We start from the raw sequence: 18,003 nt of genomic DNA, 5'->3' as shown, positions 1-18,003 counted from the left end.
GAAGAAATATAAGAGTACACAGTCTTCCACCAGGGTTCTAGAGTTCTCTCCAAGAGCCACACACAGCCTCAGAACCCACCCCCAAAAGCCAACCACACAAGAGTGGTTCAGGAAAAGCACTCAGTGGCTCACAGCACAAGAGTGTAATGTAATACAAAAATATCATTTGTGCCTTAACGTTTAAGACATGCATCTTTACAACAGTCTCACAGCTGAGACTTTACCTGGTAAAGCAACTTTTGTTAACTGTCTAAGAAATCTGAAAGGGTCCTAGTAATGCTTTTAAAATTGCCATTAAGGAAGCTTAAGTATCAAGCAGGCATATAGCCAACCATTGTTGATTAAGAAGACAGAGTAACTAGAGGCAGCAAGATGTATAGATAATCTCGAAACCTCAGATAGTATAATCTGTTTTTGTAGCAATAAAACTTAGATAGATAGAAGGAAAAGCCTTTTTGTATCAAAGTGATGACTAACCAACTACTATTTGATAATCTGTTCAAGGAGGAAGGGAGAACAACATAAAACCTCAAGGTGAGAATATTGGCTTATTCTGGCCAGATGGGTTCACAGGTAAATTCAGTTCTCTGAAAAATGACAATTTATGTCTAAACAGAAAAAAAACTTATCCTGTTTAAAAAAATAACTTTTCCAACTAATTTTTTAATAGAATGAAATCAATAAACACATTTACCACCACATATATGAGATTAGTACTGTTTTAGTAGGAATTCAGAGGAAAAGAAATGAGTGATTAAATGATGCTAAAGAAGTATTTTATGATTGGAGTAGAGGAAAAAACAGCAGGTTCAGTTGAGACTAACAGTAATTTGTACCTGACTGTACCAAAGAGAACCGATGAAACAGTATTTTCACTATTGCTCAGTTGAGCTATATTTAAAAACTCTTCTTCAGAATGATGGCTTGTATTTTTTTTTTTTTTAATTTTTTTTTTTTGAGATGGAGTCTTGCTCTGTCATCCAGGCTGGAGTGCAGTGGTGTGATCTCAGCTCACTGAAACCTCTGCCTCCCAGGTTCAAGTGATTCTCCTACCTCAGCTTCCCAAGTAGCTGGGACTATAGACATGCAGTACCACGCCCAACTAATTTTTGCATTTAAAAAATAGAGACGGGGTTTCACAACATGTTGGCCAGGCTGGTCTCGAACTCCTGACCTCAGGTGATCCACTCTCCTTGGCCTTCCAAAGTGCTGGGATTATAGGCGTGAGCTACTGTGCCTGGCCATTGTGTTTCTGAAGAAAATTTTTGGATCTGTCACAAACAACGTGACATTTTTCCTTAGCCCAAGACATCGTAGGCAAATTTTGTTTAAACATAACCTAACCTCAGTTAGGTTAGTGTAGAAAGACAAAATCCCTTTTTAACAAGAACATTCCAAAGCCAGGAATATAGTTAACTAAGGGTTCTATAAATGTGTTTGACATCTTAATCAATTTTGCAGAAAGAAAAGCCTCTCTGCGTATGGCCCACTCTACAGTCAAGGTGAGAGTGTCAGGCACCCAGAGGCGGATGTTGGCTGCTGTGTTGAACTCATCTACATTTGGGTTACTCTCAGTTTGTAACACAAAGAAAACCCCATGAGGAAGGACTTAGGAGATTCTAAGCTCTGAGCTAAAAGATGAAAACGTTAGCTCCTGCTTGAGCCGAAGCTTGTCTACTCTGCCTATCTGAACCACCATCAATAACTCAGTGGTCCCAAAGGCAGTAAATGACTCTGCAGTTGGATGGTGTCAATTAGTTCCTTTGAAATGGGGTCAAACATTAATTAACAATACTCTGGACCCAGATCTACTCTTTTCTAAGGAAGAATTCTCATTATAAATGCATTTTACTTTGTGCATATTTTGCTTGGGTAAAGACAACTTTGTTACTTTCTAAGACAGTACTGTTGCTATTGTTATTACAATAGCCTTTCTGCATTCATTATGCAGGATTATAAATTCTGTGTATGGAGCGCAACAAGGTGAAAGTTTACATAATATTAAATGGGACTTTAACTTACTTTCCTCAGATTATTGCAATGTTTTTAATTTTTTATTTCTCTTTTAATATTTCTCCTCTCTTCCAATTTTTTGTTGGTGTTTTATCTCTTCCCACAAACTACTTGAAGTCAGGGCCATTTTATTACTCTATCCAAGAATTATTTCTTGAGCACATTCTGTCATAGCTTTACACAGGGTAGTATGACAGCTAGTTGGAAGATAAGAGACCTAAGTGTATGAAATATAAGACATTAAGTAAGGAATCTAACTTAAGTAATAGTACAGGACTTATTTCAAGGTTGTTTTTGCCAAACGTTCAACGACCACAGAGAAGCAAGAAATTTCTGTGTGTGATTCTCTAAGTCATCAACCGATTTCAGTGGTTTTGTATGGCCCAGTCTACAGTCAAGGTGAGAGTGTCAGGCACCCAGAGGCGGATGTTGGCTGCTGTGTTGAACTCATCTACATTTGGGTTACTCTCAGTTTGTAACACAAAGAAAACCCCATGAGGAAGGACTTAGGAGATTCTAAGCTCTGAGCTAAAAGATGAAAATGTTAGCTCCTGCCTGAGCTGAAGCTTGTCTACTTTGCCTATCTGAACCACCATCAATAACTCAGTGGTCCCAAAGGCAGTAGGGGTGAGTTTTCTTTGACAACCTCAGTCTGCTGTATGCAGAGAGTAAATGTTGTAGGTATATGCGAACATCATAAATGTGGAAAATTTGGTTGGTAGTTTTTTTGAATTGTGACAAATGAGTAGGAAGCTCGTTTTTGGACTGGTGAGCAGAAGCTCAAAAGTGACACTTTAATTTTGTCTTTGTTTTCTGCTATGCTAACATTGAAAAACAGTACAATATCATTGTACCCTCACTGAGAATTGCCATAGAATTTACACTTGTTCAAGCACCTCCATGTCATTTACAAACTTCTCTTTTAGTTGTTAACAGCTCCGTTTCAGAGGATGAAACTAAGATGGGTGATTGCACTCTCAGGAAGCTCTGGAATTTGTATCAAAGATGATCTCTGTCCTTTGGATTTGGGGGCAGATGACCCTTTGAGATAATTAGTAAATGGATAGCTCCTGAGACAATGAATGCTTTAAAATTATCACCAAAGCAGCTATAAGCTAGCTTAAAATGGCTATGATTTATTTTGTGTAACTTTTTTCAAGTAAAATTGTCACAACAGAAGGATGGTGAGTTCTGTATAGAATCTAGAAAATGGACTAAAGGTCTAGAATTGGTCAGCTTGTCTCTCCCAGTGTCTAGGCAAAGACTATTCTGAATCTAGTGACTAGAATCTCTCTTTGGTCAAAAACATTTCTTAGGTGGGGAAGAACTACTTTTTTTTTTTCTGGAAATATCACCAAGGAATATCCAATGCCCTTGGTTCTAACTCTATGCTACCAAATAAGACAAGGGACTTTAATGCCATCCCTTGGGTAGGTTACCTACCCAGAACATGTGCCTGATGTTGTATATCCTATTGTACCTATCTCCCATCATAGACGAATGCATTTATGTTTTGATTTGTGTGTCTTTACATATAAACATAATGCAAAAATGGATAGTCCAGAGCCTTAACACACCAAGCGAACTTTCAAAACTGGCTTTGGTATTGCATAGCTATATTATGATTAATGTAATTATTATAATAGTACAAAGCTAAAAGAACAATCCCTGGGCCCACACTGGCTTCCACTTAGGGACGAACTCTGGGTAGGTGGATGCCTTCTTTTCTTTACGGAAACAAAGTGACAATGATAGGAAAAAAAATGTATCCCTTCTTGCTTTCCAGGCACCTGGGATTCTCCTTGCTGGTTCTGCCTCTGACACTCTTCACATCATTAATGCTGGGTTCCACCTGGCTCTGTTTTTCAGGGCTTTGCTCTCAAATCTAGTTACTTCCTGGTACTCATTAACACGGATCAAGAAATTTTTCTTTCACCTCCTATTCCCTCTAGGTTTAGTTCTCTGCTGCAATCTGATGAAGCATTCCATCTAAGTCATGGGAAACTGATCGTAAATTATTTGGGGAATTTTTGGGAGGGCTGTCTTCTTCCTAAAAGATGGGGGTGGGGTCTTTTTGAGTCACTTGAGTAGACCGCAGCACTCAATGGGCTGGAGATCTTGAGCTGTCACAGCAAGATGGTTTCATCTTACCAAAAAAATGATTATATGTATGTATATATATATATATATATATATATCTCACTCCAAAAGAAGCACCCTAGTGAAGGGGAGTGTATCCTAGACTGCTGCCTGGACTTATAACATTCAGAAAAAAATTCATTTCCTTCATTCTCTAGATTACCATATTTGAATACTTTGATAATACTTCTGTCTGGGAAAATGACAGCAAGGTCTAATCCAAGATCAATTTCCCTCCTCCCCCACTTCAAATGGTCTATGCCCTACAGATTTTGAAAAAGCAGGGAGTGAGTTAGGGAAAGACACTTTGATACTAAGGGGGGAAAATCAATAAAATAGCAACCTTTGCAGGCAATCTTGTGAAAGGTCACTTTTAATCATCTTGTATTTGTTGATCGATTTTATTCACATGAGACACATTTAAAACATCTGGTAGGTATCAGATTTATAAACAAACATGTAGCAAAAGAGAAATCACAAACCTGCTTGATGCTTCCCCTTGTTCTTTCCTTCAGGTGCGTGCAGGCAGAAGAGAAATGATGATAAACCAGTGAATATATTTATAGCACTTGATAATGGCCAAATTGGAGATTGGGGAATCAAGTACCTTAAGTAACTCTTTTCATGCAAGATCCACAAAAGTAATGTTCTTTATAATAAATGTACTCAACTTGCTAACATATGTTCTTTATGATACAGACCTGAGCTAGCACATTTACTTGGCGAAGTCAAGACTGCCCACATAGAACCAGAAACAATAAACTTTTCATTAGCCAAAGCTATCCATGGCTAAGAAAAAGTGGTTCTGATCTAACCAGCATTAGCAGGGGCTCTTAGAATGTTGCTAGTTACGACATAACTGTTCTCTGTGCTTCTGGCAGACTTAGGTTTCTAAATCTGCATTCATTAACGAATTGTATCTCAGTCACTTGCTGAGGCAGACTTTTTTTTTGTATTGTATAAAATCTACATTTCCTTGGATTAAATAAGGTACATAGAATAATTATCAAAACTCTTTTAGCCTATACTGTTGGGTGGCATTTATAATAACTCACTTTAGCAAATTTAGGTCCAAGCACCATAGTGTAGGGTCTGTACTCTTTGCAAATGAGCTGTGTGCCTTTGGGCAGGCACCTCATTTGCTTGCTGGTTTTGGTTTTCTTATGAGTAAATCAAAGGCTTTGGGTTAGATAACCTCCAAATCCCCACTTCTTAAGGTACCACAAAGTGTTCTTGGAGCTTGATAATTCCTCATAGCCTCATAAAATATCTGACTCATTCCCTAAATAGCATATTTACCTGTGTTTTGCCCTTTGCATAGGCTTCACTCTCTTTGAGGAGAAAATCAAGGAAAGTACTTACTTCTATACACCCTTCTGTTATTAAAACAAAACTTTGAAATAGAACTGCTAAGACCTCTAGAGTGTATGTAAGAGACAAACCAGACCTGAAAAGAGAGAGTAAGGAACTGCTGGTTGTATTCCTGGCAGGTTTGAGTGTCCCTCCTCCCATTCATCTCTGCCCTGCACAGCTGGTGTTTTTTAATGATAACAATAACATTGATGAGGATGATGATATTGTTGATAAATTGATCTTCTCCCTGGCCACCTGTTTGAAATTATAGCCTCTGGTGCTCCCTAAATTCCTTCTTTTACTTTTCTCCTTAGCACTTAATGCCATCTAATCCTATATTTATTTATTTATTTATATTGTCTATCCCAGCATCCCTTGAATACAAACTTCCCAAGGCCAGAGATTCTAACTTTTTTTTTTTTTACTCCAACTGCTGTATTCTTAGTGCCTAGAACTGTGCCTTGCACATCATAGATGCTCAATGAGTAATTGTTGAATGCGTACATGACTGAATAAATGATCTTTCCCATCAGAAGTTCTTAGGCTGAATGCTAAAGGAAAATACACAATGTAAATAAAATAGCAATCGTAGTCTGTTTCTTACTACAACACTCTCCATTCGGTAAGCCACTTAAATGTAAAAAGATCCCTCTAAGTCACTGAAATTTATTGTCACTTGATTAAAGCAAGTTTGCTTTGTAAAGCGAAAGTTTGAACTTAGCTTCAGGGACTCTGTTAATACATTAAAATTGTAGGCAAAGTATTGATTTTCTTGTGCATTGAATATCTTTCTTGGGAAAGACCCCATAATTTCCATCATATTCTCACTGGTTTAACAAAAAACAACAAAGATTAAGAACCTCTGCAATTTGAAGCAATGAAGCATTACTGGAGGGAGAGATGTTAGGACATCCAGTTTCCCATGAACTTTACCAGTGACTGCTGTGTCATTCTGGACAAATAACTGTTCTTCATTCAATGGAGCTGAGCCCCATGGTTCATGAGGTTGCAGGAAAAGGAAAGTGAGGGGAAGATTGACAGGCACAGTGGGATATAATGAACACAGGTGTTTGCATAAATCCTCCTCCACCTCCACCCCCACTTAAGACAGGGAAAATATCAGAGGAATAGAAAGAACTTATGTGAATAAAATAATAGTTGATTTACTGGGGGAATCTGACTCATTATTAAACAGTTTTTCCAGGCTTCAGAATGGCTTTTAATCCAAAAACTGCAATAAGTGGGAAGCCAAATAATCACATATGATAATAGACCACCCTCCTCTGTCACTTGAGAATTCTCTATTGGTTTTGCTACTCAGATTCCCTTTTTACATTTACCTAGCAAACTTCATGAAGACAAGAAATACAATTTCTATATAATTCTTGTTTTTGGTTCATACTCCCAAGGAATAAATGGCACAGGAGTTATGTTCTATTTTTGGTTTTTTAATATCAAAATGTTGAAAGGGTCTTAAACTCAGTAAAAAGTTCAACGAAACTTCAAGATCTAAATGAAAAGAGGATTTTAATCCACGCATGCATTCAACAGCATCCATGCTTCTATCCATGCTAAGGTTCCATCCTCTCTAAAATCCCTGGATTACTATGAATATCTCTGTCCCAGGTGCTGACAAGAATTTTAGACACCACCCACCAGGAGGCATGTCCCATTAGAGCTTACGAATCATCTTGCCCAACTCTTGTCCTTCTCTTTGTGGGTGGGAAAACTGAGGCCAAGGGCAGAACAGGGAAGTAATGTAGTTAATGATGGATCTGGTGCCTCCCAATGGTACGCATTCTGCTGCATTGCAAACCTCCATGAAGATGGCACTGCCAGGGAATGTCATGGAGGTTTCCTCAGCTGATATCCCTCCAGATCACTAAGAACAGGTGGTTTTTTTTCTGAGTCACAGTAGTTAGGTGTCCTGAATCCCATGAAGCCACTAGGATTAAGGTTTTGTTGGGCTATGAAGAAAAACAGCCAGTGCTCTCAAATGCTAAGTCGGATAAGGAATTTAATAACTTTTGAACAACCTGAGGAACAGACAATGCTAATCAAGCTGAGTGACTCACAGAAAGCCTTTCTCATGACTTACGACTTTGGTATTTCAATGAGGGCTTCTTTAATTAGGTGGTGAATACGATTTAACATTTTCTGTGATAGTTGAACTGGAGTCCAGGGTTCCAAGACTCCAGGACTAAGGCCTTTTTTCTTTTCTTTTCTTTTTTCTTTAGATTACAGGTCTCTGTGGTAATCATTAGGACTGTTCATAATGTCCTTGGTTCTTGCCTTCTTCTTAGGCACATGGTAAAATTGTACTTCCCCATTTTCTTTGAGTTTAGGCATGGCTGGGTGATTTACTTTGGCCAATGAAATGTGAAGAAAAGTAATCTTACTTTAAAATTGTGAATGCTAATTCCAAATTTTAACCTGCTGGGTCCCATTGCCTCATTGTAAACTATAATCCTATCAGGACTCCTATTTTTCTCTTCTTTTGTCACTGACATGAGTTTGATCTGCAAGTGAAAGCTTGAGGACCATCCATAGGGGATCCAGATGAGAAATGGCTTTGAGAAATTTAAACATACAAAGATGATTACTCTCTAAGCACTCATCTCTTGGGGTCAGACGATGGGTGCAAAATAAATAATCCTTGTTTTTCAAGAACTGTGGTGCTTACCTTTAGGATGCTGGTGGGTTTTATGAAATGAGACATTAGAAAATAAACATGAAATAGTAGAATTAAATCTCTATAAAAGTTTACATTCTTTCAGTCTTTAACCCCAATCTGTGGATTGTGAGCAATGATACTGATTCCATTTAGTTTTGTGCCAGAATTGCTACTAAATAGGTTTGAATCTCTCTAGGAGCAACAGAGAATAAGACAAGCCAAACATTAACACCTTTTTTTTGTGTGTGGGTATGGTTTGTTTAACAGACTTGAAAAGACTCAACTACAGTGGCAGCTGTCACACTGATACCTACTTGGTAGGGCTGCAGGTGTGCAAGGCCTTCAAGTGTGGCTTCCAGGTTGCAATGGAAACAGATTTCTCATCAGCTGCGTAACTACGCCAAACACACTGCATGTGGCATAGATGGGGACATGAAAAAGAAAAAAGAGAGCAGGAGATAGAATAAAATAAAAAGAGAAATGATTAAGTTACTACACATTAAGATCTTTTGCCTCTCTTACTTAGCCCTGATAAATACCCAAAGGAGGAAGAAGGCTACTTTGGCATTTTCAGCTGACTGTTAAACATATTGCACTACATCAGAACTGCTTTTATTTTATTTTGTATTTTATTTTATTATTTATTTATTTTGAGACGGACTCTCACTCTGTTGCCCAGGCTGAAGTGCAGTGGTGCAATCTCAGTTCATTGCAATCTCTGCCTCCTGGGTTCAAGCGATTCTTGTCCCTCAGCCTCTAGAGTAGCTGGGACTACAGGTGCCCACGACCATGCCTGGCTGATTTCCTTTTTTTTATTTTTTGTATTTTTAGTAGAGATGGAGTTTCACCATGCTGGCCACGCTGGTCTCAAATTCCTGACCTCAAGTGATCCTCCCGCCTTGGCCTCCCAAAGTGCTGGGATTACAGATATGAACCACTGCGCCTGGACAGAACTGCTTTTCAAAACAACAAACCAAGAAGCAAAAGGCCCAAAAAGTGTAATATAATGTAATTTTTGAATTGGTAAGGGAAATATACTATATTATCCAAAACAAAAAGTGATGATTGACTGGCTAAATGCTAATATCCAAGATAGTAGTTAGGTAAGCAACTTGAGCATGAACATACATTCCAGAGATTGATCTTTAATCAATATTTGATAAGGGAGAAGCAAAGGACTAATGAAAATCCACTATGGAACTAGTAAGCTAACTAGTTAACTAATGAACACCAGGGTATGCTAATGATTTAGTTAATGAAATCCTTGAGCTATGCAATACTTCTAATGCTAAAAATGAAGATAGTGATAACAAGAAGCAGAACTAAAACAAGACAGGGAAAATGTACTCTAGGTGTATAGCTGGAAAACACCTAAGGATTTATGCCATGATCTAAGAATATGTTTGTAGCTCTTTGACGTAAAACATAAACTCTCTCCATTTCATGTAATTATACCTGGCATACATAAGACAAAGTATTTTTATGGGATCCTCACAATCAAAGTGTGAATTAAGATTCCTGTTTTGTAGGTGAGGAAAAAAGGGCTCAAATGAGGAGGTTTATACAAGGTTGGTGGAGTTGAGACAGTATCTCAAATTGCCTGGCTCTTGGTCATAGAATCCCTCCATGGAGACTTGCTGACTGCTTGAAGACTGTTGTTGGAAAAGCTTCCATCTGAACTGCTCATTTGAGAGACTGCCTGACCTTACTTTCCCATACAGATTTTGGTAAATTTCTTTCTTTGTAATGAGCCTGCAAACATCTCTAATGGCCAGGTATTTACTCCAGTCTCCTCAGAGAAAACTTTTTTATTATAGTAGATTAATCAAAACATTCTATTTTACGTGACAAACCTATTTATTTATTATTTATTTATTTGAGACAGGGTCTCCCTGTGTCCCCCAGGCTGGAGTGCAGTGGCACCATCTTGGCTCTCTACCATCTCTGCCTTCTGGGTTCAAGCGATGCTCGTGCCTTAGCCTCCTGAGTAGCTGGGACTACAGGCACGCACCACCACACCCAGCTAATTTTTGTATTTTTAGTAGAGACAGGGTTTCACCATGTTGGCCAGGCTGATCTTGAACTCCTGACCTCAAGTGATCTGCTGCCTCGGCCTCCCAAAGTACTGGGACTACAGGCGTGAGCCACCATGCCTGGTGGACCAATTCATTTAAATGGGCCATATCCCTACTATATAACCATCAGTCATGATTGTGTAACCTACAATGAATAAAATGTTATATAACAATATTCCTTTCCCTGAGAATATCATTGAAAAAAATGTATGCTGAATAAAAGTTAAAAATGGCCACAACTACTTGGGAAAACTGGAAGCTTCTGTGAAAGCTGAACATTTATGTATACTATGATACAACTACACACTCCTAGATATATTTTCAACATATATGCTTATATATGTTCATTAAAAGATATGCACTATATGTTGGTTTCTAATAAACTAAAGCTGGAAATGCCCAAATACCCAGCAACAGTAGAATAAACAGAATATTTGTGATACATTTACATAGTACAATATTACATGGCAATAGTACATATAACTACACTCAACAATATGGATGAACTTCATGTGAATAATGTTGAGTGAGAAAAAGAAGACACCAAGGAGTACATTTCCATAACGTACAAATACCAGGTAAAACTATTCTATGCTGTTAGAAGGCGGCACAGTGTTTATCCTTATGGGATAGTGATTGCGAAGGGGTACACAGGAAGTCATGCTCTGTTTATTTGAGTGCTGGTTATGCAGGTGTGCTCAATTCTCCTATGATATGTGCTCTTTTCTGCATGCACATTGTACTTCAATGAAATTTCAGAAAGTGATATAAAAAAACTAGAAAAATACAGTAGTAGAACTTGAGGGACTTTTTCATATTTTTAAGGAAGGTTTAAATGAGCCTTCTTACATGGCTCATGCTGATTTAATCTACAAATCTGTGGAGATTTGTGCTAAGTATCTTGACATCGTATATAAAGCAACTGTTGTTGCATCATCTTGAAATGTTAATTTTTGCAAATATTATACACACACAATTTATAGAGTGATCTAGAATAATTAAGGAAAACACATGGATTTATCATTGCAGCTTCTTCTGTAGTAGTGATGCCCAGAGATCCTCTAATGCTGTGATGATACAGAAGGCTGCTTTAATTAAACAATTTCCATAGAAGACATCACATATATATATGAGTTCTGATATATTGAAAGCAAGACTCCTGTAGAACTAGAAACATACAGCAGGTCTGTACATTATTAGATACCAGTGAAAAAATCCAAAACAACAGAACAACAAAAGAATGGGACCGAGGCATTGCCTGTGAATGTTATAAAGAACTGGGGGCAAAAGAGGCCGCTCTGAGAAAATTAAAGATTTTTTTTTACAATGAAACCTGATGTCTTGCTATTTTTCTATCAAATTGATCCCAACAGCTAAGCTCTTGTTCCCTTCATTACTCATCTCCCAAAAATGCCTTTTAAATGAGAGGTACAGAAGGTGCAGGTGGCATCTGTCACATGTCTGATATTAGTTAACAGTCAAAATGAAGGTGGAAAGTGGAACTCTATGCCCCTTACACTATAATGACTTTGTTTTGTCCTTAGCTCTCTCTCAGCAAATTCCTTCTAGTAGCTGAACTTTGAACCCATATCCCTGTGATCCAGTGGCTCATGTTCCTATATTTAAAGCCAAAATCACACAGTAGTTGGCAAGAGAAAAATAACATTTAGAGGGATTTCCTATGGTTAATCTACATGGTGTATGCAATTCAAAGGACAAATCAACAAGAAGCAAAATGAGAGCCAAATTTACCGTTTACCAGGTGATGCTGGTGCTCTAGGCAGCCAAACAGATTTGGACTTTGCTCAATAAGTACAAGGCCAGCATAATTCAGTTTTTTGGGAGTATTTTATTTGTCTTGCAAGTATTATCGTCATGACATGTTTGATCCTTACTGGAAATGGTCTAGAACGTTTCAGCTGACCATCCAAAGGAATAATGAACATGCAGCTTATTTATTCAAGGTACAGAGTTTAAAATGTAAAAGTTCTGAAAGTTTTAGGCTATTAACCAGCAATCCTTTTCCACATCTCTCTTGACACTACTTTCTGTTCCTCAGAGGCAACCCCTTCAGTTCTTATAGTTGTTGCTTCTATTTTTAAGAATCTTTATTTATTATTATTGTTATTTTTGAGACAGAGTCATACTCTGTTACCCAGGCTGGAGTGCCGTGGTACAATCATAGCTCACAGCAGCCTCAAACTCCCAGGCTCAACCAATCCTCCGGCTTTGGCCTCCTGAGTAGCTAGGACTACAGGTGTGTGCCATTGCACTTGACTTATTTTTATTTTTTTGCAGAGGTGGGGTCTTGCTATGTTGCACAGGTTGGTCTTCAACTCCTGGCCTCAAGTGATCCTCCCACCTTAGCCTCTCAAAGTGGAGGGATTACAGGCATGAGCCACTTGCACCCAGCCAAGAATGCTTATTTTCAAGGATTATGCTTATAGTTATATTTCTTGATTTTTCAATTTTAGACATTATCAATCAAATTCCTATCCTGAAAGATAATGATATTGCCCACTTACATGCCCTCTTCCCCTCCTTTCATCCTACCGACATTTTATATCACAATTCTTAGCTAAGTTACTATTTAATATTATTATGACAATGTAACTGTTGTTCCCAGTTCAGCAATGTGATGTACTGTGGCTACTCTTTCTTTCCTATAGAAGTTTTTGTTTTTTTTGGGAGCTATAATTGCCCTATTTTAATTTCTTGATTTGCGTAGATGTACCTGTTATGAATACAGTCCAGAGCTTTCCAACAGAACTATAAAGTTCCTCTGGTCAAATGCGTCCTGAAATCTGAGAATTCCATTCTTTCGCTTCCTTGAAGATCTTTCTCCTGGAGCTCTCAGCCTCCTTCTCATTCTGTTCTCAAGGCCTGCATAGCTGTTGTCTTGGGACTTCCCTTCCTTATCATCATAGAAATCCCCTTTGCTCTTTCCTGTGTGGAATCTCTTGTTTCTTGATTCCAGGTCTCTTTCTCTCTTGGCTTATCCCCTTGTTTTGGAAGAGAAATTCTATTTACAAAGTTTCTTGAGTAAAGGTAAATGGTACATTAATTTTTGAGAAATTTTGCATGCCTAAAAGTGCCTTGGTGCTGCTCTTACACTTGATGGTGGTTTGGCCAGATATAGAGGTCTAGGTTGAAAATTTCGATAATTTTGAGAGTATTGTTTCATTGTCTTCTAATTTTTGGGTTACTAATGAGAAATCCAATGTCATCCTTATTCTTGATCCTTTGGCTCTGTCCTACTTAGAAAGCATTTAGGATCCCCTTTTTGTAAGTGTTCTGATATCTCACTATGATAATCTTGGTGTGAAGTTTTTGGTTCACAGTGCTGGGTACTTGGTGAGTTCTTCTACTGTGGCCACTCCCGTCCTCCTGTTCTGGAGAATCATAATGTCGTATTTCTTTGATAAAATCCTCCTCTTAGTTTCCATGCACTTGAGCTGAGATATCTTTATTAGCTGGATATTGGAATGCCTGGATGGGCCCTTCATGTTTCTTATCGTTTTTGCTTTATTTTCAATCTTTTTTTATTCTTTCAGGGAAAATTTCACAACTTTATCTTACCTTCTGTTTTTTTTTTTTTTTCCTGCCTTCATGTTTTTCACATCTAAGTTTTTTTTTTTCTGATTCTGTTCTTATTTATTTATTAAACAAATGTGGTCTCACTATATTGTCCAGGCTGATCTTGAACTCAGGTGATCCTCCCACCTTGGCCTCTCAAAATGCTAGGATTACAGGTATGAGTCACCACACCTTGCACTGTTTTTATTTATGACTGGAGCACTAAAAAGATGTAAAATCTCTATATAAGTGGCCTGAGCTTAATGACTAGTGGCTTTGTTTTAGGGTAATTGGGTGGAGACTAAGTCATTTTACTGGGGGAAGCCAAAGTTTCAATGCAAATTATATATTTTTCTTTTGGATCAGTTGGCATCACAGCAACATTTTCTAATCTATCCCTACCAGCCTTTATTTCACAAACTTTTCCTTAATTCCCTGTTTCTGTTTCTAATAAAGCATCTTGGTTCCACAAAAAACTAGTCCAATCTCTCCAGAAGTAAACCTCTAACATGAAATTTCGAAGAATCTTTAAGTGTTAAATCCCAAGGCATCCCATACATCCTCGTATATTTATGAGGATGTAAATGCTGCTTTTTGAAAGGGGCAAGGGATTCAGATTCAGACAGCAGGGATTTGAGTCCTAGCTCTTCCTAGGCTTGTCTTGAGGATCAAGTAACATAATGTATTAGAAGCACCCTGCAAACTAAAAAGCACTTCATGAGTCTTAAGCATTATTAATAAAAGTTGTGACATTTGGGCAGGTATTCAAAACATTACTGAGAGCTAATTTCTTTTTCCAGACTGCTCCAGCTTGAAATGAAAAGTAAATTTAAATGAATCATGGAAAGATATTGACACAGCTAAATTTGCTGCAAGCTTCTGGGGTTTTAAATTTTTTCCTAAAACCCTGAAATGTTGGTTAATTTAGCTCTCTCACCAACCAAATGATGAAGTAATTTGGGCATCTCAGTTGCCCTTTTAAGAAGATAGTGACTCTGGCCTAAAATAAATGAGATGCTTCTGGGCTTGATGGTTTATGTGTTCAGTAAACCAAGTCAGGTTTATTGGGTAAGAAAGTGAATGGATGGGTAAATGAAGTTTGCTTTTCAATCTACTGCATCCTGAAATATAAATTTCTACAATATATAATCAAGGCTTAAAGCCTTGAAATGAACAAATTTAAAAATTATATTATTTCTATGTCTAATAAATAAATTAATTGCATTTAAATGAAGGAGCAATTGCTTTTAAAATTAGTAGATTCTACTTTGATTAATGAAACTATGATTAGATTTTAAAAGTACTTTTGAATGCTTCAAGCCTTCCATTTTGCATTATTTTTGTTAAGAACAACATATAACTTGGAGTTTTAAGTAAAAGAAAAACTCATGATTTTACTTCATTGTTACCTGCATTTGTACAAGTTCAATTACTGATCACAATATGTATTACATAACCCAGTTCCATAAAATAAAATTCTAGGCCTCCAAGTAAAACTGTTCAATTAGCCTCTCCTCCACAGGGTTACCTGTGAGGGAGGCCTTGCCTCATTTTGACTGTAGACATATAAATGCCTCTGCTCCAATGATTTGCTGTAGAAATAGCAATTTATTTTCAAGTTCAATTGGAAATTGTTCTTGCACAGTCTGGTAGTCAATAATGGATAAGTTAGATCAGGAGATTTCCTACGGTTATTCTATATATTTCTCTTGTACAGTATGGTAGTCGATAGCCACTTGTAGCTATTGAACACTTGAGAAGTGGCTAGTACCACTGGCAAACTTGGTTTTTAATTTTAATTAATTTAAATGTAAAAAGCTACATGTAGCTAGTGGTGACTATATTGAGCAGCACTGCTTTGTATCATCACAACTGATATGTGCATGAGAAATTCCTCCAAGAAAAACAAAACAGCTGATATTCCAAGAGGTTTTATTGTGTCAAATGTATTATTGGTTCCATATGTAGACAGAGCTTGGTGCTCAGATGGATGCAAGGAACCTGTGCAATAACTTCTGCACTCACAGGTTGGAAAACATTGTTCTAGAGTGAAGGGAAATTAAAGGATAAGAACAGTAAAGAGAAAAGCTTATTAGAAGTATTGGAACATGTGTAACCAGTTAAGGAGTGCTAAAGGATGAAAGGCTATGAATTCTGGACCTTGGGGTATCTTGCGTGTGTCCTAAAGTGTGTGACTCCTCTTTTCATTCTGCTGATTATTATTTGGCATCAGATCTTAAACTCCAACTTCATAAGGGTCTTTTTGTTTAAGAAAACAGAGTTCGCTTTCTCTTTAGTGCCCTTTTAAAACCTGTAAAGAATATGTAAAAAAAAAAAATTATAAAAAATAATGTAAAAATATAGAGATTCTTAGTGGTTTGCATTGGAAGCCATGCCCGATGGTCTACTTTCTTGTCAACAGTTGCAGAATAGCTTGATTTAAAAATTAATATCCTCATTTAACGATGAGATATGAACAGATCTCCTTCATGATATAACTGAGCCATACTGCCCCCTCCTTTCCCCAGCTCCATTTCTGTGGGAGGCCCTGCATATATCACAGCCACAGATAAACACTAAAGGGATGGGGTGCGGTGGTTATCTCCCACCAACCCACCCACCCAAAGGTACAATCTAAATTAAAACAGTGTGCTTGTGGCTGGGCACGGTGGCTCACAATCTGTAATCCCAGCACTTTGGGAGGCCGAGGCAGGCAGATCACGAGGTTAAGAGATCGAGGCCATCCTGACTAACACGGTGAAACCTTGTCTCTACTAAAAATACAAAAAAATTAGCTGAGCATGGTGGCGGGCGCCTGTAGTTCCAGCTACTTGGGAGGCTGAGGCAGGAGAATGGCGTGAATCCAGGAGCTTGCAGTGAGCCGAGATCGGAGATTGCGCCACTGCACTCCAGCCTGGGTGACAGAGCGAGACTCTGTCTCAAAAAACAAAACAAAACAAACAAAAAACAAAACAAAACAAAACAAAAAACAGTGTGCCTGTTACTGCAGTGTTAAGGCAAGTTTCCTAGGGCCTTCGAGCACCACTTCCAGCCCCTCCTGTTTAGAAATTCGGTAGCTTCCAGTTCTCTAGCAGGAAGGGAGAAACTTTAGATTGTAGAATTATTTTGTCCATGACTAAATGTCAACTCTACATTATGAATCTAGCAAAAAATATATTCTGTGATTCTTAACCTGGATCTAGGATGGAAAATATATGGATGGTGAAAGGAGATGCATTCCTTTTAGTGCTGAAGCTAATCCTGAGTTACTGAAAAGAAAATGAAATGCTGAATAACAGCCTATGTATTAGGAGCTAGCTTCAAATTATATACTTATTGTTTAATATTCTCAAACACTGATGTATTCCATAGTTCCATCAGTAACTGTTTCCACTAACTGCCCTAGATGGCACTAAAAGCAATTTCACAGGTATTAAACCTTGACATTCTAAACAAATAAGTTGTTCTTTAAAACAGCAACATACATCTGGCTGAAGAAAGTACTTGTAATGCCCTGTTCTGCTCCATCGCTTAATGATCAGTTATGTTTCATCAAGTAATTCATAAGACATATTAGATAATTCCAGGAGCAACACAACTGCTAACCTTTGCATGGCCTTGCTGACATGGTTACTTAGTGTAAACAATGCATGGACCATTTGCTAAAAATACATGTGTTTCAGTTTGGGAGAGGAGAAACACCTGTCCAAATCCAAGACTGTACATTAAGTTCTGACTTCATTTTTTTTTTAAAAGGAACAAAGCAGTAGTTCTACCAAGCAATGAAGCACAGAGATCGGAAAATGACCCATCAAGCACTATGGACACAGATGTTGCCATCTACCTATTACATTGACATTTACCTGAATGAGGTTGGCAGCTGGGTTCCTTCTTTTCTCAAAGTGCTTCTGGCGGTGTTGTTCTTGTACTTTTAATGCAAAACCTGAGCCAAGAATGCCCTGGAACAAAACACAAAAATGGCACTCAAAAATTTCAAAAGCATTGTTAAATAATACAAATATTAAAAAGTCACTAAAATGAGTCTGAGAGAAGACAAATGGTATGTAAACTGTCCATAAACATGTTACATATTAAAATAAGCAGTATTTCTCTCCATTATAATACCATCAGCCAATGGCAAATTGTTGGGCAATACTGCCAGGAGATACAACT

At 37.8% G+C, this 18,003-nt stretch overlaps 1 protein-coding gene across 2 annotated transcripts in view; it reads right to left on the bottom strand.

Moving 5' to 3' along the window:
• The window catches only part of KCNQ5 (potassium channel, voltage gated KQT-like subfamily Q, member 5), a 561,810-nt gene that overhangs the window by 72,896 nt on the left and 470,911 nt on the right, over positions 1-18,003 (bottom strand). Inside the window, exons 7-9 of one of the 2 annotated variants that reach the window (XM_011944425.1) lie at positions 17,694-17,789; positions 8,494-8,588; positions 4,635-4,661 (exon numbers count right to left, since the gene is read on the bottom strand). In XM_011944425.1, coding sequence (XP_011799815.1) covers positions 4,635-4,661; positions 8,494-8,588; positions 17,694-17,789 — 218 coding nt within the window. The remainder of the gene's footprint in view (positions 1-4,634; positions 4,662-8,493; positions 8,589-17,693; positions 17,790-18,003) is intronic. The other variant, XM_011944426.1, reaches the window with a different exon arrangement.

This window comes from Colobus angolensis, unplaced genomic scaffold, assembly GCF_000951035.1.
Source record: "Colobus angolensis palliatus isolate OR3802 unplaced genomic scaffold, Cang.pa_1.0 Scaffold231, whole genome shotgun sequence".
Taxonomy (NCBI): domain Eukaryota; kingdom Metazoa; phylum Chordata; class Mammalia; order Primates; family Cercopithecidae; genus Colobus; species Colobus angolensis.
Note: the sequence above shows the minus strand (reverse complement) of the source record. Positions and strands in the feature narration are given on the sequence as shown.